At 39.7% G+C, this 25,737-nt stretch overlaps 1 protein-coding gene across 3 annotated transcripts in view; it reads left to right on the top strand.

Moving 5' to 3' along the window:
* Positions 1 to 670: 670 nt before the first annotated feature.
* The window catches only part of PTGER3 (prostaglandin E receptor 3), an 87,558-nt gene continuing 62,491 nt past the window's right edge, over positions 671 to 25,737 (top strand). Inside the window, exon 1 of one of the 3 annotated variants that reach the window (XM_088791200.1) lies at positions 671 to 2,149. In XM_088791200.1, the coding sequence (XP_088647326.1) occupies positions 1,256 to 2,149 (894 nt within the window). In that variant the 5' untranslated portion in view covers positions 671 to 1,255. The remainder of the gene's footprint in view (positions 2,150 to 25,737) is intronic. The other 2 variants (XM_019727751.3, XM_088791201.1) reach the window with 2 other exon arrangements.

Below are 25,737 nucleotides of genomic sequence, written 5' to 3'. Positions count from 1 at the left end.
AAAAACCATGTCCTCCCTAGATTTGGCGATAACTGGTCTTGCAGTTGATTTTCACCTGCTGAGAGTGGTGATGCTGTGTATCCATGTGAGGAGCATGGTGCTTCTAGTAATTAAACAGACCGGAGAATTGCTGAAAGGTCTTGAGCACGTCCTTTCATTTGACGGAGCCTCAGTGACCCCACCATAAAAGGGGTGTAACAGTAATGGCAACGTTGGGGGACTTTGGGGGATCTCTGATAAAATGGGGAAATGCTTGTGAAACACAAAATATTGCTGTAATAAAAGATGTTACTAGGCAATCATGCCTATTTTCACTAATTGTGGAGGCCTTCATAACATCTACCAACAGTTTTTAGATGGGAGGTGGTAGTTGGGATATCTTCCTTCATCTTTGAATTCGACATCAGGTATTGTTTTGTTTCCCTGTACCTATTTCCTGAAGTCTGGAGGCGCTATTAGTTTTGTAGTTTCGGTGCGCCCCCAGGGAACAGAGCCCCTTGGCCCGCTGAAATCATTCTAGAGTCCCGCAGTAGAAAGGGGAGAAAGTTCCCACTCAGCTATGCAAAGGGGTGGGATCTGCCCAGATTATTTAGGGACAGGTGAGTTACATTTGCAAGGGTTAGAAAGCTCTTCAGTGGGAGGACCCAGTCCCTGTATAAAAGTCGGTGGGTGGAGCAGGAGGGCGAGTGCTCGGTCCGCCTTGGCAACTTGGGGTCGGGGTAGCCCAGAGAGACACCTCAGCCCCCGCGGCCCACGGGCGCTCCCCTGGCTGAGAGAGGAGGAAGCGCGGAGCCGGGAAGGACGGCCTGTCTGAGCATCCCGTCCCGCCAGGAGCTGGGGCATTTCGGGAGGATCCCTCTGAAGTTTTTCCCAGCCCAGGCGGCCAGGACCGCGGTCACGCCGCAGCCAAGAGACGCGCCCAGTTGCGTCGCCCTCCTCCTCCCACCGCACTTACGCCCACACCCACGGGCGCCCCGCCCCCCTCGGCCTTATAGAAGGAGCCAGGCACCACCGCGCGCCTGGGAGCTGGAGGCTTCCCGGAGCCGACGGAGCGACTGCCTGTGGGGTCCGAAAGCCCAGGCTCCTCCGGGACCCATGTAGCAAAGTGAGGCGGCGGTTGCGCCCGCATCATGGAACGCAGCCCCACTCGAGCCCCCGCTCAGGTCACTACGGACCTCCACCGCCTCCTGACCCCCGTCTACCAGCTCCCGCTGCTGTTCGCCCGGCGCCGTCCTCTCCTCACCTCCAAGCCAACATGAAGGAGACCCGGGGCTACGGGAGCGCTCCTTTCTGCACCCGCCTCAACCACTCCTACGCGGGCATGTGGGCGCCGGAGCGCTCCTCCGAGGCGCGGGGCAACCTCACGCGTCCCCCGGAGGCCGGAGAGGATTGCCGCTCCGTGTCCGTAGTCTTCCCGATCACCATGCTGATCACCGGCTTCGTGGGGAACGCGCTGGCCATACTGCTGGTGTCGCGGAGCTACCGGCGCCGGGAGAGCAAGCGCAAGAAGTCGTTTCTGCTGTGCATCGGCTGGCTGGCACTCACGGACCTGGTGGGGCAGCTGCTCACCAGCCCTGTGGTCATCGTCGTGTACCTGTCCAAGCAGCGCTGGGAGCACCTCGACCCGTCGGGAAGGCTGTGCACTTTCTTTGGTCTGACCATGACTGTCTTTGGGCTCTCCTCGCTCTTCATCGCCAGCGCCATGGCCGTCGAGCGGGCGCTGGCCATCCGAGCGCCTCACTGGTACGCGAGCCACATGAAGACGCGCGCCACCCGCTCGGTGCTGTTCGGTGTATGGCTGGCCGTGCTCGCTTTCGCCCTGTTGCCGGTGCTGGGTGTGGGCCAGTACAGCATCCAGTGGCCCGGGACGTGGTGCTTCATTAGCACCGGGGAGGGAGGCAATGGGACGAGCTCTTCGCGCAACTGGGGCAACCTTTTCTTCGCCTCCACCTTTGCCTTCCTGGGACTCTCAGCGCTGACCATCACCTTCGCCTGCAACCTGGCCACCATTAAGGCCCTGGTATCCCGCTGCCGGGCTAAAGTCACGGCATCGCAGTCCAGCGCCCAGTGGGGCCGGATCACGACTGAGACCGCCATCCAACTTTTGGGGATCATGTGTGTGCTGTCGGTCTGCTGGTCCCCATTGCTGGTAGGTAGTTGCAGGGGATGCATAGGTTTGGGTGGGGTGCCTGCAGGCATTGCTCACTTCTCAAAGGGACAGCACCAGCAGGGGTATGTTTGCAACCACAGAACGTTGGGGAGGACTTTTGCCCGCGCTGTCTTGGTTGCAGCTTCAGAGTTGAGTTCCTTCCTTGCGGAGCGCCTTCCAAGCGCCAGGCATCGCGTTAGGTTCTGCTTATGCATACATGGAGACCATAGGGCAGCTCACGTTCTAATCAGAGAGAGTAAGAGGATGCCCATGTATGAAGTGCATGTGCAGGGATACGGGTTTCTGCTCGGTGCAATTGGAAATAGAGTGCTGATGACAACTGTAGCCTGGTGCTGTGGGTTTTCTCCTTATTTCAAATACCTCTCCCACGTTGAGGCGATTTTCAGTCTGCAGAAGTACTCTCCCTGCTGCTGCAGACAAGCACAGCCCTCTTGCAGCTTCTGAGCCTCTTTGCGTTCTCTCTGGGTGCAGCCGGTGATAACCTTCCTGGCAGGCTCACTCTTGACTAGAGGCAGGAGAGTGAAGCTGCATCTTGTAGTTGCAGCCAGCCTCAACCTTTTGGAATGGTGCCTGGAGCTTCTAGGAAGTGCTTGAACCCATCCTCAGTGGGACCCCGAGGCCTGGTAACTCCCTCTGGCCCTTGTGGCAACTATGTAGGACTGGGGCAAGGCCAATCCTGGGATGGAAGGTAGAGGTTTCTGCGTTTCCCAACTCCTCATAAGGGCTCAGTCTGGGAGCAAGTGATGTTTGCACAGGGTCCTTGTCTAATAGCCTTTCATCATTCTTTCAAAGTTTTTCCTATGGAACTTTTAGCTAGAGATTTCTGTGGATAAATGTTGTGTTCTAATTCCTAATGAATGGATGCTTACTGGCCCCCAAGCAGACTGGCTTAATAGGAGTTTTGTTGCAGAGAGTGCAATCTGGTCACTGCGGCACTTATAACCAACTATCTATTGGACCTGGGAATTTCTTAGACAGTTGTGAAAAACTTCTGAAACGCATACTATAATAAACTTTCGAAACCCATAGACACTGTTTTCAGAACTCACACTCATCCAGGTTTCCTTTTAAATTGTGGTAAAATATACATAGCGTAAAATTGACCATTTTAATCATTTTACACGTACAGTTCAGTGATGTTAAGTACATTGACATTGTTGTACACCATTTATAGTTTTAAATTCCTTGCATTTAAAAATAGAACCAAAGTTTCTTTTCCCCTCCCACCTTCCCTTTCATGTGACAAAACAGATATTCCACAATACCTCTGTTTGACTGGTGTAGTATATTTAGAGCACAAGTCTTGGCCCCAAATCAGTGATGACAATGTGTGGTGACGAGGAGTGTTAGGTTGGGACCTAACTGCCCGCAAGTCGCTGTGTGGTCACAGTTCTGTGTTCCAGGAACTAGGCTGATCTCATCATCATGGCTTATCAAAACTAGCACCAATTTTAGACATGTTTACCTTTATGGTTGAGGAATGGAGTGTGTAGGTGGCCAGAAAGGAGGGGAAAATAGTTCTAAATAATACACACTTTACTAAAGTGCAGTAATTAATATAACTTTAAAGGCAACAAAGTAGCTGATTTTTTTCATAACTGTCATTTGAGTTCCACATCTTTGAGTTTGCTCTATCACTCTTTATATCCTGGGGGAAAATGCAGTTAAATCAAATGCATAAAATGCTTATCCATTATCCATACAGTTAGCAGACTTATAGTTGTTGCTCTTTTTTAAGTAGAAGAGAAACTATGTACATAGTGTGTCTTTTATTTCAAAAGTTGGATTCTAATACCATGAGCATAGTGGCCTTAGAAGGAATTTAGATCAATTCTGAACATTGTAGCCTGGGATGGCCAAACTCACTCTCTTAAGAAAAACTGTATTTGGAAGTAGTCTTATTTAATTTCATTTGATATCTGCATTCAAATAATATCCATTTTGCAGCATTTTATCAGACATTTGATTAATTCAGTTCTCTTTATATGAAATTCATTTTCTTTATATGAAAATATTAAACTTAAACTAAATTTAACATGTGATTGATTGTATTGAAGAGGATACATTCAAGATTTCCAAAATAAGTATATTTTAAACTGAAGCAAATGGTTCTATCTTCTGTTTTGTGCACCATTAAAATGAAATCTCCACATATCTTCAGAAAGATATCCAGTAGAAAGTTGGCTCTATTTCGAAGGAAAGAAATTGGCAAAATGGCTTTCTTAATAGATTAGGGAATTGTAAGCATGAAAACACTAGAACTTAGTGAATTAAATTTTCAGTATAGTAATGTTAAAGTGAGAGATTGTTTTATACACTTTTTTTTTCTAACTATGGGTAAAATATAGATTCCCTGTTAGCTTTTGCTGAGTTGGGCATAGGATACTCATCTAATTATCCAAACTCCCTACTTAAAAGGACCCTAATTATATCTTACCTTGGAGGACTATCATGACTAATAATATTCAGTTGTTACCGCTGGAAAAGTTAGCAGAGGAGAGGGACTATAATAAGAACACATCCCCACTGCTGCAAGGTCCCACTGCATAAATACTTAAATAGCGGTTTATCTATGGTGCAAACAAAAGATGTTTTACTTTGTCTTTTTCCCAGAAACTTTGCAAAGTACAATACAAGATGTGAAATTAAGTAAGACTACAGTGGAAAATTATGTCTCTGTGGCCGATCTACGGTTCTTAGCCACCGTTTACGTGGGGCATCAAATTGCCATTCTGTTGGAATCAGCCAGTTGACTCAGCAATGCAATCTGTTTGACTTTTTTTTAAATTCTTATTCTTATTTTATTTTTTATGAACTACAGTCACCAAAATAGTTCAGTTATTTGACATGATAGCCAAGTTTTCAGAAGCAGGAATAACCTTAGGGTGTTGTTCAGAGAAGGATGAGTAAGTACATTTTGTGCTTTTGTAAACCGGGCACTCCCCAAACAGGTAGAATGTGGCTAATACTGTAACTATCTTAAAAACAGTAAATATAAAATGAACCATCAACATTGTGAAAAATGAGGTATAAGGTATGGAGGTTCTCATCTACAACTTTGGAACTGGAAAAAAACAGCCTTAGAAACTTTCACCTTGAACTTTGAACCAGCATATTCCCTGCTCGGTAGCCACAAATGCAGACATAGTTGCTTTGAATCGAAAAGATATTTCACAATGTAGATGTAATTTTTTTTTTTAATTTAAGGCATTGCTGATATATTTTGACAATGGAAATTTGCCTTAAATATACTACATGGGATAAATATGTGATAGATTATTTTATAGAAGTAATGATGTTTTATAGTATAAAAAAGTGTTGTTCAATTGCTAATTTTCTCTGCTTATAAATTTCTGCTGTATTCAGGATGTCCTTTCAAGGAAAATATTTAGGCATGGGAATTGGCATTGTAGGAAAAATCTTCTATAATTTATTTTGATAAGAATTGAGATTATTCGGAATTTGTACATTTTTTTCAAGTTTACTACATTCAGGCACTCTGTAGAAGGGATATTTAGTAAATATTAAAAATCGATCAAAGAATGATAATCTGTTCAGAGAAGTAGAATGACCACATTGATGAATGAAACAATTAGAGAACAATACGAGATGCGATGTAATTACTGCCATTGGCTCTGGGAAGAAAGTCCATCTGAATTTGCTAGGCTTCTGGGAAGATGTGGGATGGCATAGCTTGACCTCACAGCTGACAGCGAGTGTGCCCAGGAGCCACAGAGTGTGCACATGACAACCACGGGAAGAATGCCTTGAAAAGGCTCAGGGGGCCAGATTGAGGTAGTAGGGTGAACATAAGATGAGGATTGTGTTCTTTTGCCAGCAGGCAGTAGAAACTCTATTTTGGTTTTTTCAACAGGGGAGAGAGTTTTAAAAAGATTGGCAGGGCTGTAGAGTGTGTGGATAGATTGCGGCTGGAAATGGGAAAGTGAGATCAGTTACGACTTGCTTTTGCAGGTTGTAGGGCCTTAGGGGAGAGACAGTGGGAAGAGGTGAGTCAGAGAAGGAACGGTAAGAGAGAATGCTATTCAAAATGGTCTATTTAAGGAGTGATTTATTCAACAAACATTTCTTACACATCTACTATGTCCTATTCACTGTGGTAAATAACCTCATTAACTGCATTCTGAAAGGTTGCCACTATTTTCTCCATCCTTCAGATGAAGAACTCTGAACTCTTCAGATAAAGAATATTAGAATTAGAATAATTCAGGATATCTGCCTCTGAGTTTATTTTCAATGTTTGTTGTAGTTGTTGGGTATTTGTCTGCTTTGCTTAAATAGAGGCCATGAATTCTATTCCTAATAGTGGCACTGGGCAAGTTACGTATCTTCCTATCTATAATGTGCAGAGGTAGGACTAATAGATATCTAAAGTTTTTTTCCATTGATGTTATTCTCAGGTTTTCTTATTTAGGGAAATCATGGTTCAATGAAAGAGACTGGTCAATTTTTTTTCTCTAAGAATGAGTGACTAGAGCTTTTGGACACGGTTTAAAAGATGGAGGGTTATCTAAATGATATATCCAGAAGCCAATATAACTTGAAGATTGAGATAAATCAGAGTTTAAAAATGCAGATTATTTTATTTTAAGTTTATCAGAGAAGGCGCCAAGAGTTAAACAGTTCTTAAGCCATCAGATTTGAAGAAATTCAGATGTTCTAGAGTGGTATCATAATTGTGACTCATTGGCCTTTCTCTTTTAAAAAAGCTGTAAAGGTCAGTAACTCAATTATGAAAGTTTCCACAGGTTCATTTTTCTGGGAACGACACTCAGGAATATGCACTACAAGCATTTGTAACAGATAATGATTCCTTTGGGGGTTCTGAGGGGTGGTAGTCATGTTTCACTTTTCAATTTTGGTCTTGCATTACAGGGAAGCAGTAGGGGGAAATGCTCCCCACGTCCCCCCCCCACACACACACACACAAAACTCCTCACAGTTCTGTAGCATTTTTTAAAGGATATATATATTTTTAACATTTTATGTATTTATTTAAGTGTGCTTTTCCAGGGCCCATCAGCTCCAAGTCAAGTAGTTGTTTCAATCTAGTTGTGGAGGGAGCAGCTCACAGTGGCCCATGTGGGGATCGAACCGGTAACCTTATTGTTAAGAGCACTGCACTCTAACCAACTGAGCTAATCGGCCACCCCTCTGTAGCATTTTTATAATCCACCAGAGTTCCACATTTATCTTATTTATGCCTCACAACTCTAAGGTCTTCAACTGTAATCTGTCAGATTCTGACACCACCATTTTCCTCAATTCCTTACATACAGGTAAGAAGTTGGTATTTCAACTCCTGCCATGCTTCTTGAGGATTATTAGATGGCTTCTCAAGTCCCCCTTTTCTCTAGAAAAAATTTCAGTTTTCATAGATTAAAGAGGGTAACCAAAGAAGGAGACTCATTTTTCTTGGGGTTCCTCGTATATCTGGTCTCCTAAGTGTATGTCAACATTTTATACTAAACCTAGTGATTCATTCTTATACAGAAATGATCACTGGACAGCATGTGACTTTTTTAACAAGAGGGATTCATATACACACACACAGGGAAGTAGCACTATGGAGTGGAAATTCTCCGTGACTCTGCTGTCTTTACTCAGAACACTTATCTCTTCATTTTTCTACTTGCCACTTGACCCGTTAGTCCTTCAACAATAGCTTCCAAGCAGTCATCCCTCTTGAGTTGGCTAAGGTCTCAAGTTACCAGTCACTTGGTTAGAGAAGCCCTCCTTCATCCTCTCTAGGCTTGGTTGGGTGCTTTGGCCCTTTAGTCCCACGGCACCTATCTGTCATAATCTGAGTCACACTTCATTGGATGTATTGGGTAATTGACCTCCTGAGGGTAGGTAAAGTATCTGTCTTGTGCATTGATTGTTTTTTTTTCCTTAGGAAGTATCATAACTGCCTGCTGTAATAAAGGTATGCCCGATACATGCTTGTTGACTGAATATCTAAACACCCAAATTAGAAGGCAGGGTATGGTCCCAGTTACATAAACAATTAATTGTGTGCCCTTAGATAATTCACTTTGATATCTTTGTGAACTATTTTCTTCTATAAAATAGTAAGAAAAACACCTACCCAGTTCATTTCACAGGATTGTAATGAAAACCAAGATAAATGTATGTGAGAATAATTGGGAATACCCCTTCCGTATTAGGAATACTACTATGATATTTTACTGGATGATAATGACTTGTATTCAGATAGACCTCCCCAGGAACCTGGAGAAACGAGACAAGTGATGTTTCACAGCTTGATTAGTTATAGTTCACTAGGGGGAATATGTTGCAGAGAATATAACTTTTTGGAAAAAAATAAAATAAGAAAAATGGTAAACCACATGTGCATAAACTTTGACAAGATATTGTAGTTCATCCCTCTTGCCCATTCCCCCCGCCATCGATCTCCTGCATTCTCTCAGCTCTGGAATCCTTTCCCCCTCACAGCTGCCAGTTAACTATCTAAATCCAAAACATGCTGGATGCCATCTCCCCTTTTTCTTAAACCTGGGAGTAACCTTGTGCTCTGAAGACCTCTCCTGCAGGTCTTAGAATGTGTCTGCTGTCTTTGTAGGGAGGCACTTTTTCCTGTCTTTCTTTGTGTGCTCAGACCTGTCCTTGTGCAAATGTGTGAGTTGAATTAGTTCTGCATCTAGTTATGTCCTAGGTCAGATGTTCCTGTAAACCTCTTTAAGGGTAGATCCTGTGCCACCTCTTCACAGGTGATCACAAATGTCGGGGCTGAACAGAACTCTCACCCCTGATTCACTGCCCAGAATTGAGTTTACACAAGCCTTAAATCAGACCAAACTGTGAGCATCATAGAGTTGTAAAATGCCTCAGAGTTTAACCAGGTCCTGACAAAGCATTCATATTATTTGCAGCCTACAAATAACACAGAGTATAATTTTCCCATCAAGTGGCCCACCCAGACATTCTCTCGGGCAGCATTCATAAGGAGGACATTTCAATGGCTGACAGTGGTGCTTATTCAAAATCTACATATTATTTTATGACAGGCATTTAAGGATCATAAATGTAAAAATGAAAAATGGTGGCAGAGATGGAAGAGGAGGCTTGATTTTTCATACCTTAATTCTGCTAAAAAGAAGGCAATTAGCTATTAATTTAGATGAGAGTCATGTGATGTAAGGACAGGATAAATCTCATATCAAACAGCATTACTATTTTTATATTTATTTATTTATTTTAGGATTTTATTGGGGAAGGGGACCAGGACTTTATTGGGGAATAGTGTGTATTTCCAGGACTTTATTGGGGAACAGTGTGTTTTTTTTGTTCCCCCCCCAGGACCCATCAGCTCCAAGTCAAGTTGTTGTCCTTTCAGTCTTAGTTGTGGAGGGCGCAGCTCAGCTCCCAGTCCAGTCACCATTGTTAGTTGCAGGGGGCACAGCCCACCATCCCATGCGGGAATCGAACCAGCAACCTTGTGGTTGAGAGTATTCACTCCAACCATCTGAGCCACCCGGCTGTCCCAGAACTCAGAGGCAGCTCAGCTGCAGCTTGTTGCCTTCATTCTAATTAAGGAGGGAGCAGCTCACTGGCCCATGTGTGAATCGAATCAGCAGCCCTGTTGCCCAGAGCTCACATTCTAACCAACTGAGCCACCCGTTCGCCCCAAAACAGCATTACTATTTTTAAAAATCTTGGTAAGATAAAAACAAAAGGTCAAGTTAGAGCTAGAAGCCTATTTATTTTAATTAATTATTGATCCCAAAAGTGTAATTTTAAAAATATTCTTTTCACCAATCCTTTGATATTTCCTGGAAGTAGAGTTGATCTTTTTGTTCCTCTTTCTGAATATTGTCATTTTCTGTGGTTGAGAATATGCTGCTATTGGTGTGATTCATCAACAAATTTGCAAAACAATGTATGTTAATGTTGAAAACAAAGAGAGAGATTGTGAAAGATAAGATGAATTTGGGGGAATTCACCAGACAGTAAAGTGGAACTTTTTATTACAGTCTTGAGGTGTGAAATTTCCCTGAGAACGTCCTTGTTTGGGTCAGGTAGAAACACCACATCCTCATTACCCCAAATAGAGGAGGATCTGAACAGTCCTGAGGCACGAGTGACAGTGAGTGAGTAAGTGACCACTGACTTGTGAGCAATCTTCTCTGTTTTGTGAGAGGAACCAAATAAAGGGACTGAAGAAGCAGGTGAGGGCCACAGAGAGAATAAGGCGTGGGAAGGCAAAAGACCTGGGTTCTGGTCTTGGCTTTTCCACCACATGACAGAAGTTAACTTTCTGGTTTTCCCTTTCCTCTTCAGTAAGATAAAACAATTATCGGCTCTAACCTTCTCTTCAGTTCTGACTTCCTGGGGCTCTCAATAGATAAAATCATCCTTGTCAAGCATACTATTTTAGACGCATGGGGGAAACATCCAGAAACTTCTTAGGAAGAAGCGTAGAAATATATCCAAATGGACAAAGTAGACCATGCGTTCTTTTATACAGTCATTCTATAAATATTTATAGAGTGCTTGCTGTATGCTTACCACTCTGTTGACCCTGGTGATGCAATGGTGACCAGGGCTGAATCATATGGTTGTGTGTGTTGAGCAGTTACATAGCTCTAGGAGGCCCTATTCGCACTCTATTCTGTGTGAATGTCACTCCTTTTTGAGCAATGTGCAACTGTGCTATTCTTGGTAGGCCTGATGGTAAGCCAAGCAGACATGCTATCTTCTTTCATGAAACTCTCAATATGCAAAGGTAGACAGTACATAAACAATCATTCCAATAAGCAAATGTAACCCAGCTGCTGGGTCATTACTGTGGCTGCTCTCACTGCCACACATTGCTGCTACTGCACAGTGGCCTTGTCTGGGCAGAGGGACAGTCAGTGCTGGTCCACTGCTGCTGGAGCATGTCCTTATACAGCCTGTGCTTCGATGCCATCGTTAGACAGAACATGAATTCACACCCATGACTCCAGCTATAAATCTCAGCAATAATTTCCCAGAGCACAGCCACTGAGCTAGAGAACGTGGCCTCAGAGGGCAGCTGGCCTTAGGCTGCGTGCTGTTGGGAGCCAGCCCTCTCTCTTGGGTCCTTAGGCTCTGGGTTGTACTCAGAACACCCCCTGACACATTTGCTTTTCCCTTCCAATGAATTTTCTTTTAAGACTTCTCATGGCTTTTTCCTCTAGTGAATATAGCCAAAGCCTCTCTGCTTTAAGTTTCCAGGCTTCAAATCTTGGAAGAAAAGATTAGGTTTCTTGGCCTCATTGTTTCAGAAGATGCTAGGTCCTCGAAGCATGATGGCTTACCTCTTCCCAAATAAACAGCAGTACATACCATGAGTATTGTGAGGATTTTACTTTGTTGTATCACACACATTTCTACTATGTAAATCTACTTGCTCTACATTTGCAAAGTAAAATAATTGTCACTTCTGTAACATCTGCTCCAGTGTGACTTGCTCTGTCCACCTGAACAGAGAAGCAGGGAGCAGCTTCCAGCAGCTTCTACATCACTAAAACAATGGACGTGTTAGGAAGGCAAGAAAAAGTTGCTCTGGGAGACTGTCAAAGAAGACCCCCTCTTGACGTGTTAGTAAGGAGTGAGGTGGTTACGGAGGGCCTCACTGAGAAAATGCCATTTATGACGAGTTCTGAAAGATGATACTTTGAGGAAGAAATAGCAGCATGTGAATGGAAAGAGCTGGAAGCACTGGAGGAACTAAACGAAGGCAAGATGGATGGATTAGTGCGAATAAGCGAGAGTGCCTGCAAGGTGAGGCTAGGGAGGAGGGCAGAGCCAAACCATGCAGAACTTCGTCATTTTTGTGTGGGAGTTTAGATTTGCATCTGAAGTATGATGAAAAGCAAATAAAAGCTTTGAGTGAGGGAATGATTTGATCTGCTTTATGTATTAAAAAGATCACTCAGTTTGCCTTAGGAATTAAGAGAAGTGGGGCATTAGAGCCCTTGAGTACTGAGGTCGGATGAAGATGTAGAGACGTTAATAAGGAAAAACATTTCTTTCCACACGTGTTGCTTTAAAAAAAAAAGCAGGGACATAACGTAGCTTAGAATTGGTGGAAGGAGGGAGTCTGTGCAGAAGCACAGAGGAAAAAATTGAGCCAGGTGCGCTGGGAATAGTAAGCACACCGGTTTTTGTTGAAGCATGATTGAGAATGTCAGAAATATTAGAAGTCAAAGAGGGATTGAAGGAGGAGGGAGGGAGGAGTGCGTTGGTAGATTGCCTTGAAGATTGACCGGAATTTGTATTTCATCGTTGGCAAGTTGTATAGTTTTTCTATACAGTGGTACCTCGGTTTTCAAATGGAATCCATTCCGAAAGACCATTCGAGTTCTGAAACGTTCGAAAATAGCCAATAGCTAGGCCTCAGGATCTTGCACTCAGCGGAAGCTGCATGACATGTTCGACTTCCGAGGCATGTTCGAAAACCAAAGCATTTACTTCGGGTTTATGGTGATTTGTAAACCGAAATGTTCGTCAACAGAGACGTTCGAAAACTGAGGTACTACTGTACTCCTTTTCCATATTTGTACAACAAGACAGTTCACATTATAAAATCTCTTGGTTCATGAAAGTTATTTAGTGGAACATCCCATGTAATGTTTGATCTCTTTCTAGAATATTCTTGGTGAAATTGTCTAAGCTTTGAACTTCTTTACTTATAGGAAATTTGTTGCTTTTTAAGGGGTACAAAGAATTTTATTAGAGACACACATTGAGCCAGGCTCTTTCTCACAAATAATTTTCTTCATTTCTTACAACAACCCTGCTGTGGTAGACATTATTAGCTCCAATTTACAGATAATAAAGAACTACAGCTGAAAGAGGTTGAAAATTTGTTCAAGGTAACAGAGCTAGTAAGTGGGATTCAAAGGCCAAGTTCTTTCCTCCAAGCAATGATGCCTCAGAGTAGCCCAATACATCTTGAGTTGTTCTTTCTATTAGAAAAATTTTGTTTCCCTTATACTGATTGAATTGGCATGGTACTAATTCTAGTCCTTGGTTTATACTAAATTTAGTTGGAGACATCTTTTGTTTTTAAAGTTGTATGGTACTATATTTCTATATCAGCTATCAAGGAAAATAACATGAAATAATCTTGACAATGTCAGGGGCAGGACATGGTGTATTAATGCATTTAACTGGCACTTTATTGAACAACGGCCTGGCCTTTGTCCTCAAGGAATGTCTTCTCTACCAAATGATTCCCTGGAGAAAATTGAGGTTGTGACTCAAAAAAGCAATGTTATTTTCCATTGTCAATTCTGACAAAGCTGAGGACCATTTACAATTCATTTATCCACTCCTGTATTCGGTGATTGTTTATTGAGTACCCACTCTGTGTTCAACACAGTTCTAGATACTGGAACTATAGGGGTGAAATAGACTAGTTTCCTGCTCTTGAGGAACATGAGCTCTAGTTGAAGGAGAAAATCAATCAACAAACAAATAAACTAGAATTGAGATTGTGATAAATATTCTTAAGAAAATAAAGTAGCATAATATGATAGAGGGAGCCTGGAAAACTTTATATACATTGGGTTGTCAGGGGACAATGCCTCTCAGAGGAAACATTCAAGCTGAAACTTGAATGAAAGGAAAGAACCAGGTATGAACAATCTGTAGGAAAAGCATTCCAAGCAAAGGGAACCGCAAGGCCCTCACCTGGTGTGTTCAAGGGACAGAAAGAAAGCCAGTATGGCTCAAGTGAAATGAGAAGGGAGGGAGTGGAGTGCTGTAAATTGAAGTGAAAAACTGTGTTAGGGCATGTAAGTCCATACTAAGGCATTTCCATATTATTTTAAGAGAACACTGGAAGATTTGAAGCAGGGGAATGACATTAATATGACATTAATGGATTTATGTTTTGAAAAGATCCTTCTGGAAGCTGTGTGAAGACTAGATTGCAGAAAGGCAAGAGTGGGAGTGGGGAGACCATGTAGAAGGTTATTGATGTCCAGGGTCTTGAGATGATGACAGCTGGGATGGCGGTGGAGACGTGAATATATTTACAGAAGTGTTTTGGAGACAGAGTTTACAAGACATTCTGGAAGTTCTCTAATGCCTGTCCTGTGACTCTGACAAGAAATAGGGAGCTCTTTTCTTTTCTGGGCTTCCAGTAGTGAGGTGGCTATCTGTCCACAAATGCTTTTCCACTTGGCTCCTTAAGAAAGATGTTACTGCTCCAAAGCTTGCACCGCTAGTAATGGCAGAGTCGGGATTAAGTTCTGTCTAATGGAAGCTATTTTGTTCTTTGTTTTTTTCTGAGACATGAATCAGAATAGTCGCACAGAGAAAGAAAAGCAAGCAAAGTGTGCTCACAAAATAGTAGGATGTCATAAGAATCATGACCCCCAGGACAAGATCTGGACCAAGCTAAAAAAAAAAAGAGAGGGATATGGGATTGCTTGATTCACATAGATTGCTGAGGTTGCTAAGAGTGGAGGTGGCCCTATGGAAGACTGAAGCCAGGACTCTCTGTATCTCTCCCTTTGATTTCTTGCCATGTGTCAGAATCCCCAATTCAGGATTTGTTTCTAAGGAACCAACCTAAAACATAGCTTTGTAGCTTGTTGGCAAGGTCCTATATTCTTTTTTCAAAGCCTTTGGTTAATAGGTTTATATTTACAGTCTGCATGTGGGGTTTTAATTTTGCTTTTACAGCAATACAATATTTCAGTGAATATGTCATCTGGAAGCTCTTTTTCAGCATAAGTCTGTCTTCCTTTTCTCCTTCATTCTTACCTTCATTCTTTCCTTCTTTCCTTCCTTCCTTCCTTCCTTCCATTATTGTTATTATTATTGTTATTTTTTATTTGTTTTCTTTTGTGAATACAAGAAACAAACATAACATAAAGTTTCAGAACCTTGCTTCATCTTCAAAGACTAATGTGAATTTTGTTAAGCTACCACTAAAGATTTAGGCTCAGAGAATTGTCCAGATGTGAGTTAAGAGCATAATGTAAGGTTTACAATGGAACAGAGGTGTTTGCATAAGGCTCTGAAAGGTCACACTATGTTAGAACCATAGGAGGAGACCAGGAAAGAAAAAAGTTCTTTCTTGATTTTTTTTTTCTATCAAGGGTGAGTTATAGTCTGGGTTGATATTAATCTGGCATCTTTCTCAATAAATGTGCTAATAGCCAACTTGCTGGGTGGCAGATTTTTACGTTTATTTAATGGTAGCAATTTCCTCCAAGAATAAGGATTTGCCTAGATTCAGCAGTAAATTTTTTCATATTAACTTTTGTTCTATGAAAGATGTTCGGGAACATTTTGAATTTTTTTTTTCTCTAGCATCTATTTCTCATTAAATTGTGCTGTAAATCAATTTTAGGAAACGTGGGAATGTCTTCTGACTTCCTCTCCAGCTCTAGTCTCCTCCCTAAACTTGGCTCTTGGTTGCAATCACCAGAATTGGACTCCAAGCACAAAGGGCATATTTGAAAAGGATACTGGGGGCTCACGGGCCATAGAAAGCTGGTAGGCCAAGTTTGGAAGTCAGGCAGGACTTCTCTCTTTCAAGATTCAAAATCCTGAGTGTAAGAGCCTTAGTTTGGGCCTTTTCACCCCCTGGCTATAGCAAAGGGGTCACTAGTGGAAGGATCAAGCACCTGTAGAATCTTGTTTTTGAAATGAGAGGTGATAGGGGGAAGTGCTGGGATTTCTCTCCTCCTTGGTATGTGTAGAGAATGGTTTTCAAAATTGGGGTATTAATAATAAAAGGTAGGGGTTCATTGTTACTATATAATTAATTTTTAGAAATATTACGACAGTAATGTGTCTTACAAGCTCTGTGTGTGTGTGTGTGTGTGTGTGTGTGTGTGTGTGTGTGTGTGTGTGTGATCATGTCAGTTATGTGGGAGTTGGAGTGGCAGTGAGACTGGTGGAGAGGAAGCTGAAGAGACCCACAAAAGGACATATTTACCGAAGCCCTACTATGTGCAGTACTTGAGAATTACCATGTTAAGCCCTTTATATTATCTTATTTAATCTTCACAACAGTTGATCAGCGTGGTATTTTTTTGTCTCCATCTTTCAGTTGCACCTACTAAGATTCAAATGATTATACATTTTTCCCGAATCATAGCCCAAGAAATTGGTAGACACTATACTTTTTTTTATGCTGCAATGCTCTGTTTCCTATTGGTTGTCTCTTTTATATTAGTTTATTAAAACATTTTCAAATTACTTCTTTGAAAATGTTGTACACAAAACAGCAGACTGATTGAGAATAGTCAATCATCACAGAAGCTGACTGGGTCAGACGATCACAGTGATTCAAGATTTCCTGCAAAATCTTCGTTGATTCATGAATTGATTGGCCTTCTTAGGAGCTTGAGTTTCTCCAGAACATATTATGAAAATCCCTGTAGAAGGTAACAAGAATTTTTGCTTGTCCTACAATAATGTGTCAAAGGATTCTGTTCCCTGTGCTACCTACAATGTAGTGTTTTCTGTAAAGGGGTGGCATCCGTTTCATCCAGTTCTGTCTGTCTGTTCAGGCCTGGAACACTCACATACAGTGGTAAAGTTTTACTAGGCAAACATTTTTGAGCTAATACGATTCACAAATAGTATTCTCTTTACGAAACTATTTATAAAACAAAACTGTTTATTGAGTTCCCTTTGCTTAGTGGAAAAGTGTTTGACTACAGTCAAAATTAGAAAATTTGTTTTGACAGTTTTAAAACTTTTAGCATGTTGCAATGCATTCTTGCAAACATGCTTTCATCTTTTTTCCTTATAATTATAGAGAAGAGAAAAAGCCGTAGGAAGCCTCAGTGTGTTACAATGACTCTCTCACATGGAATGTAGGCTACTGTCTAGCACCCTCTCATTCAGATTAAAAGGCTTCAGATTCCTAAATTTAATCCTTAAAATCTTGGATTTGTCAACACTTACCACTCATTTTCCATTCCTCGCCCAGCATCCTTACTTTCAGTCTTAAAGATCTATTTGCAGTTCCTAAAATGATTCACACAGTTTCACACTTAGAAGTATGAACTCTGTCTTTCCAAACTCTCCAGAAGCATCTGCTGTTTTAGGGAGCGGTGCTTCCCTGAACCTGGAGACTGATTTGAATGCCCCTCCTCTGCCTCATAACGCCTGTGCATACCTTTTGCACATAGTTATGTACAGTTATATTTGCAGTTGTCATATTAATTATGACAATGAGGATTATTGCCCACAGTAGACAAATGCTTACTTTACAACAGGCACTGAGCTAAGCATTTCACAATCTCATTTTGTTCTGTCAACAACACTCTGAGGGGATATACTGTTATCTCCTTTTTCAGATGAGCAAATTGGTTTTGAGATTTTAAGTAGCTTTCCCAAGGTCACAAAGTTAACAAAAAGCAGAATTGACTTTTAAATCTGTATTTTTCTGATTTTATAGCCTATGAAACGAATCACGAAAATAAACAGGCCCCCTCTTGTTAATATCCATTCATTTGTCTGATTCACTGTAAACTGTACACTACTTAAGGACAGAGACTTTGCTATTTTTATCTATAAAGCTTCCTGGGTAATAGTAGCCACTCAGTAAATGGTTGTGGGATGAATGAAGAAAAGTAGTTGTAATAAAGTGAAAAGGACCCTAGATTTGGAATCAGAAAAATCGAGGTATAAATTCTGTGGCTGAGTTTTACATATATTAATGGTTTTGAATCTTCACATAAATCCTTCAAGGTAGATGATATTTATTTCTTTTTTAAAGCTTTATTTTATTGTATTGTATTTTGCTGTATAAGCCACTTTTGCTTTAAGGCCTGCTGTTGGTAAATGATTTTGAGAATATCAACCCCAAGTGTTTTTTATTCCAAAACCACCAATCCACCTTGTAACTAATGACTAGTTCGTACTATTTATACAGTCAAACTTGTGAGCATTTTTAAAAACATTGTATCTTTTGATTTGTTTGTTACTTTTATTGTTTCTACATTGCTGATGGTAATAAAAATTCTTAGAAATATTAAAAAATGCCTTTCAGATAGACAAGAATGGGAGACACGGCATTATTTTTGTAGTGGAAAAGAGAAGTTAATTAGAAACAGTGGATGAAAGCACTAGAAAACAGATACTCTAATGCTTGGTCTCCAAAGAAGAAAATAACAAAAAGGGTATTTGGTAAAGTGCCCTGGGGATAGCAATTAAACAATGAGGAATTTTAGCAACAATGGGAAACAGTAAAAATAATAGAGAAAGGGAAAAATAATGCTTCAGAGATGCTCAGAAGTTTCCGTCTATTTATATTGCCCACTGTGGTTATTAGAGATGGTTTTGGAATAAAAACCGTAACAGCAAATCCAGAGTTAGAACAACCTTCACAGTTGGTTAATCCAGCTCAGCATTGTCATCAAGGCTCAAGGCCTGTCCCATCTTTGGCTGTCTATGGCGTTGATGTCATCCTACCTCTGGCTGGTTCCCCTCAGGTAGTAGAATGGTTGCTAGGTAGTACATGCTTCCTAGTTCACCTCTAGCAGGAGAGAGAAGCTGTGTTTTTCATTGGCTCTCTCCTAAAAATGAAGAAAGTTTTGCTAAGATATCCTTAGGGAACAACTTCTTGGATCTCATTGCCTAGTTTGGGGTCACATCATCATCCCTAATCTAGGCACATTCCGGTAGCTGGGGATAGGTCAGTCCTGAAGCACTTAGGCTCCAGTGAAAATAATTGTGTTGATGAGAAGGTGACATGGAAGAATGGTTGCTGGATAGGCCATCAATAGTGGGCACTACAGTGATTATACCGATGCAATTTAATTGAAAGGATATATGTGGAAGGACGTATAGAAAGTATAAAGCACTAGACCTACACTGTCCAATATGGTAACTACTTAGCCACGTGTGGCTATTGGACACTCGGAAATGTGATTACTCCAAATTGAGATATAGTATAAGCATCAAATACACATCAGATGAACATTAAGTACAAAAATAATGTAAAATATCTCATTAATAATTTTATATTACTTGTTGAAATACCATTTCAGATATATTTGATAAATTAAAATATATTATTAAAATCAACTTGACATTTTCATGTTTCCTTTTGTTTAATAATGTGTTTACCATAAAGCTTAAAAGTATGTGTGTGGCTTACACTGGTGGTTTGAATTACATTTCTTTTGGATAGAGCTGCATTAGACCAATGATTTTCCAATTGTTTTATCTGGGGAAACAATTTCAATAAATCTTTTTAGAGAAACAGATGAAAACAGAGTTGTTCTGATTCAATGGGGTAGGGAGCTGGATATTGTCACATCTCAATACATCTATCCACCACTTCCTGCAAAACCATTCTTGAAAATACTTACATCAAATATAGGTTTTAAAATGAAATCACCAAAATCATTGTCCCATAAATAGTAATAGAGACTTGATACTACTTTTTATAATTACTTGATTGAAACCTTCCCTAAAATGCTAAGCAGTGCAGTAAAAACTGCCTTCATTGAACTCCCGTGTTAAGGACAGTGGGAGCTAAAGGATTCAGGTGTTGGGATCTGTTTACCTTCTCATAGGAGCCTATAATCCTTATAGGAGAAAGGCATTTGAATCGTGGGACAGTGAGGTTTTTTCTTCATGTTTGCTTCTTTCTGGTTCCTATTAAACACTTTGCTGTTGGATCCAATGGTAAGACTCGAAGTCGACAGATGAGGCCAAAGAAGTTAAGTGGGGAAAACAAAGAAGACGACAGGTTATCCCGTTCCATTTTCCTGCATCATATATAATGTGAATTTAATCTTTTTCAGATTTCCCTCAAACCTGGTATAAATTGGTAGTGCTAATCACAGTTTAAGTGTTTTTGTAAAGTCTAATTTCCTGAAAAAGAAAAGCAGGTTCTTTTCAAATGAGCATTTTGAAAACCAAAGTTTATCATTTGTCACATAAGTGTCACCTGGCACTTGATTTTTGCCCGTTGTTTATGTAGTGCAGAAAGGAAAGAGTGACTGTGAAGATGTATTCCGAGGCTGCTACATAAACCTCAATGGATGACGGGTTTAAAAAGGAACCTGTGCCCCTACTAATATAGCAAATTACCATTGTGTGGTATGTCACAGCCACATTTGAGTTAGAATTCGTACACCTAGGAGGCCACAGCTAGGAGACCTTATGGTTCCTTCCATTATACTTAACATCTGAAGAAGAATAACAAAAACAATAACAACTAATAGTTACATAGTACTTACTAGAAGTCAGGAACTGGTGATTATTTTACAGGTTACTTATAGGTTACGATACCTGTTACCACAGCAAACGAGTGGGTTGCAGGAATCAGTCCTCAGTACTGCTACACACAAGAAGAGAGAGGGCCACCAGAAATGTTTGGTTGCAGGTTTCTCCTTCCACACAAGCAGTAAAAATGCAGGTGAAAGCCAAGTTAACACAGTCCTTTTTAGAAAGGTTGAGGCATTGGAAGTTGAACTTCCTGTCATAATCCAGAAATCAGAGAATGTTCTTATTGTCAAAGAAAAGATACCGTAAGCCCCTCATGTTGTGGACCTGGCGTTGTGCATTATTTAGCGCCTATTTACAGTCAACAGAACAAGAGTTCACTATAAATAAAGCTGATAACTTTTATGAGGGTGTGTTTTGTGTTGGGAAAAAGAAAATGAATTACTCTAATGTTAAGAAGTTCCTATGCTAATCCTGAGTAGAAGCCTAACATTGGCAGGGAATTTTGCAAGTAAATTAAATGGTTATTGATCTGTTATCTGTTAGACTCTGAGGAGTAGTTTAAATATTTATTATAATATAGGTATAAGATATAGTCTCATATTTGGGCAAGAATTCTATTATATAAGTAAGGAGCGCTAGAATCAAATATAACGTTTTTATAGCAATAAAAGGACTTTTGACTCAATATGTATTGTAAATTTAATAGTAATATCCTTATTAAAGACTGTGCTGATATGCATGGGTTCTTTTGCTGTTGTCTTGAGCTATACTTTTTCAAAAAGGTATTAAATAGATATGCAACAAGAGTTCTTCCTTTCTTATGGATTCAATATACTGTTCAAGATTCAATTTGCTTCTCCCATAACAATGGTAGTACTGTAAAAACTCCCACTGTTATGCTATATTCAATGTGATTCTACAGTCCAACTTACCAGCTTCAGGGTTACTACTATAGCTATGAACATTCTATTTAAAATTCTGAGTGATAAGATGTGTTTACAGTTCATTAGTAACTAACTTGAAGCTGTCATCCCGGCTAATTATAATAACGGGGAAAAATTAAAGACAGAAGTCTTAAATAGTGATAAATATAGAGTCTGTTACCCCCCAGTAGGTAAGACACATTGTATCCTTCCTATCATTCATTCATTAATTCAAAAATACTTACTAATCTACAATGTAGCATATCCTGGGGGAGGGCCTTCCTGTGGTATATCTAAAAGGGTAGAAATAATCACTACTCTTGTAACAATTTTCATCTACTGGGAGAAACTGCAATTGAAAAAGAGCAACCATATAAAATATTTAGGGGTGGTGAAGTAGAGAAGTTTGGAAGTCCATATTAAGACTTATCTTCTAGGCTTTTGGCAAGGGAAGCACCAGATAATTTGATATTTCAGGTCTACACACAAAAAAAATAAGTTAAATCAATCACTAAAGAAGAGGGGAATGCGAGTTATAAGACCTAGGGATCCACATTGGTAAATGTCCAGAAGCAAAAAGAGCTGGCACTTTTAAAGAACTCAAAGTTCAAGGTGATTAGAATATAGATGTGAGGGTAAGGAATAGTGAGAATTTAGGCTAGAGAGCGCAACAAGTGCCAAGTGATGATAAGCCTTGAATGTTCACTGAAAGGAGTTAGACTTTGTATTCAGGACAATGAGAAGTTATTGAAGAACTTTCCAAGTCGAATAACACAATTTTCATTTCAGGAGCATCCTTTGTAAGCAGCAAAGAGGGGCCCAGAATAAAGGCTAACAAATCATGTAATAGACTATTGTGGTAGTTCAGACAAGGCATGATGGTGGTCTGGATTTAGGGTCAAATGAGAGTGAAGAAGAGAAAAGTGATAGAGTAACAAAATAGTAGGAAGTTAATTGGAAACTTCATGATTAAATGTGAGAGATATGCCTAATGAGGTGAAAAGGGGACAAAAACTGAGAGACAGAAACACAGAGAAACGAATCAAGGTGAATTAAGGATAAATCTTAGGACTGTTTTAGGGACTCAGTTCACTGAGATAGGGAAGATTAGTGGAGAATCATCTTTGAGGAAGATGATAATGATTTATTTCAGTTTTGGACCTGATGAGTTTGATGTGAGACATCTAGGCAGAACTGTGCTATCGACAGCTAAATTGGTTAGTCTGGAGCTCAAAGAGGAGGCTATTAATTCACAACAGTCTGCAAGAGCATTAATGATCTGGTTCTTTAGGTGCAAATGGATACCTTAATGAAGAAATTGTAGTGAAAAAGTGTGTTGCTAAAGGGGGAGAGGAATCAACAAGCAAAAAAAAAAAATGTACAGTACTATGAAGGAAAGACTTTTAAGACAATGTACTTTACATTTTTCTCAATAGTCTTTTGAATTTTATTAGTTTTTCATGTTTCATTATGTCCTTTTTCATGTCCTTCTTTTATGTTTTGTCATTTTATCTTTTATAGTGACGTGGTCTTTCAGCAGTAAAAATGCGTGCAACAAAGATGTTTATGGTAAAAATGCTTATGGCAAAAACACCTAGCACTATATGAAATAGCTGCTGTGATGAATGAGCAGGAGAGAGAGAGATCTTACTAGGGAAGGAGACAGGTTGGGGAACATGAATTCAAAGAGATCCCAATCTGCCCATATTCAGCCAGTGTCCATGCCAAGTACAAGATGTATCTCTTTGGATCCTGGTATGAGATGACGTCCTCCTACAGCATAGATCCACACGAGAGTGTCATTTTGACATGAGATGAAGTTAGATAATAGGTTAGAAGCACAATCGATACATTGTTAATTGGCTGTGATGCAGGAAGGGGTTCTTCTGCATGTCATGGCTGCACTGTCCTCAAGGCACTGAGGCCAGTCCTTTACAGCTGACCATCACATTCCCTGGAATAAGCCATCGTTAATTTGCTGGTAAGGTAAATGTTTTGGTCAATTACAGAGTGTCAGACTATGAGCTGTTACATTATGCACACATCAACTACCTAAGAATTCAAGCTAATATGAGCACATTATGGTTCTAGGATGGATTGTGACTTAACATTTTTACCAATGAGTTATTTCATAGGTTACTGTTTCTATCTAAACTTCCTACTACTCGAAATTGTATGCTTCTTTTCTAAGTGTGAAAATAACATGTTTATTGTGGAAAACTTGGGAACCAAGGAAAACTAGAGAGAATAAAATAGAAATCTCCCTAATTCCCACCCGGAGATAACCGCTTCCAGTATTTTACTATATATACACACAGTTGTTTTTAGTTAAGAGTATACTATGTAATAAATATTTGTTTTCCACTTTTCACATCCTGAGCATTTCTTCGTGTTATTAAATATTTTTCAGAAACATGATTTTAAATGGCAGCATTGGAATGAATATATATATATATATATGTGTATATATATATATATATATATATATATATATATATATATATATATATATGGCATATATGTTACACAACAATGTTCCATAATTTTAGTAGTGCCTTATTGTTGACAATTTAAGTTTCCTATTTTCTTTTATACTGACGTGAACATTCTTTCACCCCTTAGTTCACACCTCAGATTCCTTAAACATTTAGCTGATCCTAATTGTTGCTAATAGTGCGGTTCTCTGAGTTGGATGATAGTATGATTGAGCATTTGGGGTTTAAATGAAACTATATTTTGACAGAAAAAAAATTCTATCTTAACTATAAACATTTTCAAAGATTAATGTTTAAACCTTGACAAAGACACATTCTCTAGACTTTCTCTTGACATCTGCGGTATAAAGATTTGAAATACAGTTAAGACACCTCTTTGACGTGTGTATCTCAAAGCTAACCCATCATCTATAATCCAAGAAATGAATATTTTTATAGAATAGATTTTGTTTTACCCCTTTTAGCCAGGATTTGAAATACTTACTTAGCTACTGACATTTTTTTTTTTTTTTACCATTCTAACAGAAAGATAAATATTTATCTAGACATAACATATGCACCGAGCTATACTGAGCCAAATCACACACAATTTATACTTCATACTCATTGAAAGGAGAGAGTAATTCTTACATACTAAACAATGTGATGGCAGGCTGCAGGCTTATGTTCAATTTTGAGTTTCCCGATGTAGTTACTGGATAATGGTTCTGCATTACCAAATATTTTTAAAGTGCGAATTTGAGGGTTTCTTTTTCTTTTTTTTTTGAAACCACTTTATTGCGTAGAAATTTAAGGAAAGCAGACATATGGAGAAGATATTCATTTCCTTACAGTATTCCCCTAAGCATCCACTATTCTGTCTCTGAACATCATAGCATTCTGTCCTGGGAGCATATGCAATAGTGAGAGCTATAAATGTCTAACTATTTTACATTGTTTTGTATACCTGAAACTAATTTTAAAAAACAGTGCAATAACCTGGGGTTTGGGAAGAGGTATGCTGTGTAAACTGAAGGAGTTAATTATTCTTATCTCATTTTAATTTTTGCAACTGTACCACTAGATAGAGAAAATACGCATTCGGTAAACATTATTGACCATTTTTAGAGAAAGGAGAAATTAAGATCCAAAGTTAGGTAACTGGTCCCCAAACTAGAAGCAGAGCTGTGTGAGTTTATGGCAGGCCTTTAACTCTTGATCCATGTTGTTGCCTAAGTCTGCTACTTCCAAAAAAAAAAAAAAAAAAAAAAAAATCTCCCCTTAAAGCTTCATGAATCCAGTATCTTCAGTATCTTGTCCTCTGTCCACTTTCTAACTTTGTAATTTTCCTCTGTTCTCTGTTTACCAAAAGACACACGTGGCGTTTTCCTGAAGAGGAATTCTGTCTTTTGTTCCACACCTTTTACCTTTCGGTTTCTTTCCTTTTTCAAATTGAATCCTTATATGTTAGAGGCCATCCAGTCCAACAGCTGTTTACTTAATAAAACACAGAGTAAATGATTTGCCTAAAGTCGTAAATGGTGACAGAGCCTGCAGTAGAATTTACTTCTTCCGATTCTGAATAGTGCAAATGTTGTTTTGAAAAAAAAGTTCTATAAAATTACATAATAGTAAAGATGAGATTACACAACTTCTAGTAATTTTTGAATATTTATGAGTTGTTTATTTCCAAAGTTTTCAGATTAGATCATGCAGGAGAAGCATCTGAAACAGTAGTCTAGAATGCTGAGATGATTTGGCAACTCTGAAAACAGAGTTGTAACCAGACTGGAAAGACTACAGTTATTTCTTAAATCTACTGTGAAACTTCTTCCCATGACAATCCTTCACATTATGTAATTAAATAGTTTAAAGGGCCCAGACTGGTTTCAGTGTGTTATAATATAGTATGTTTGTCAAACGATAGAGGGAACTTCTAGTAAAGCAGGTT

This window comes from Rhinolophus sinicus, chromosome 14, assembly GCF_057876585.1.
Source record: "Rhinolophus sinicus isolate RSI-liver-muscle chromosome 14, RSI-T2T, whole genome shotgun sequence".
Lineage (NCBI taxonomy): Eukaryota > Metazoa > Chordata > Mammalia > Chiroptera > Rhinolophidae > Rhinolophus > Rhinolophus sinicus.
Note: the sequence above shows the minus strand (reverse complement) of the source record. Positions and strands in the feature narration are given on the sequence as shown.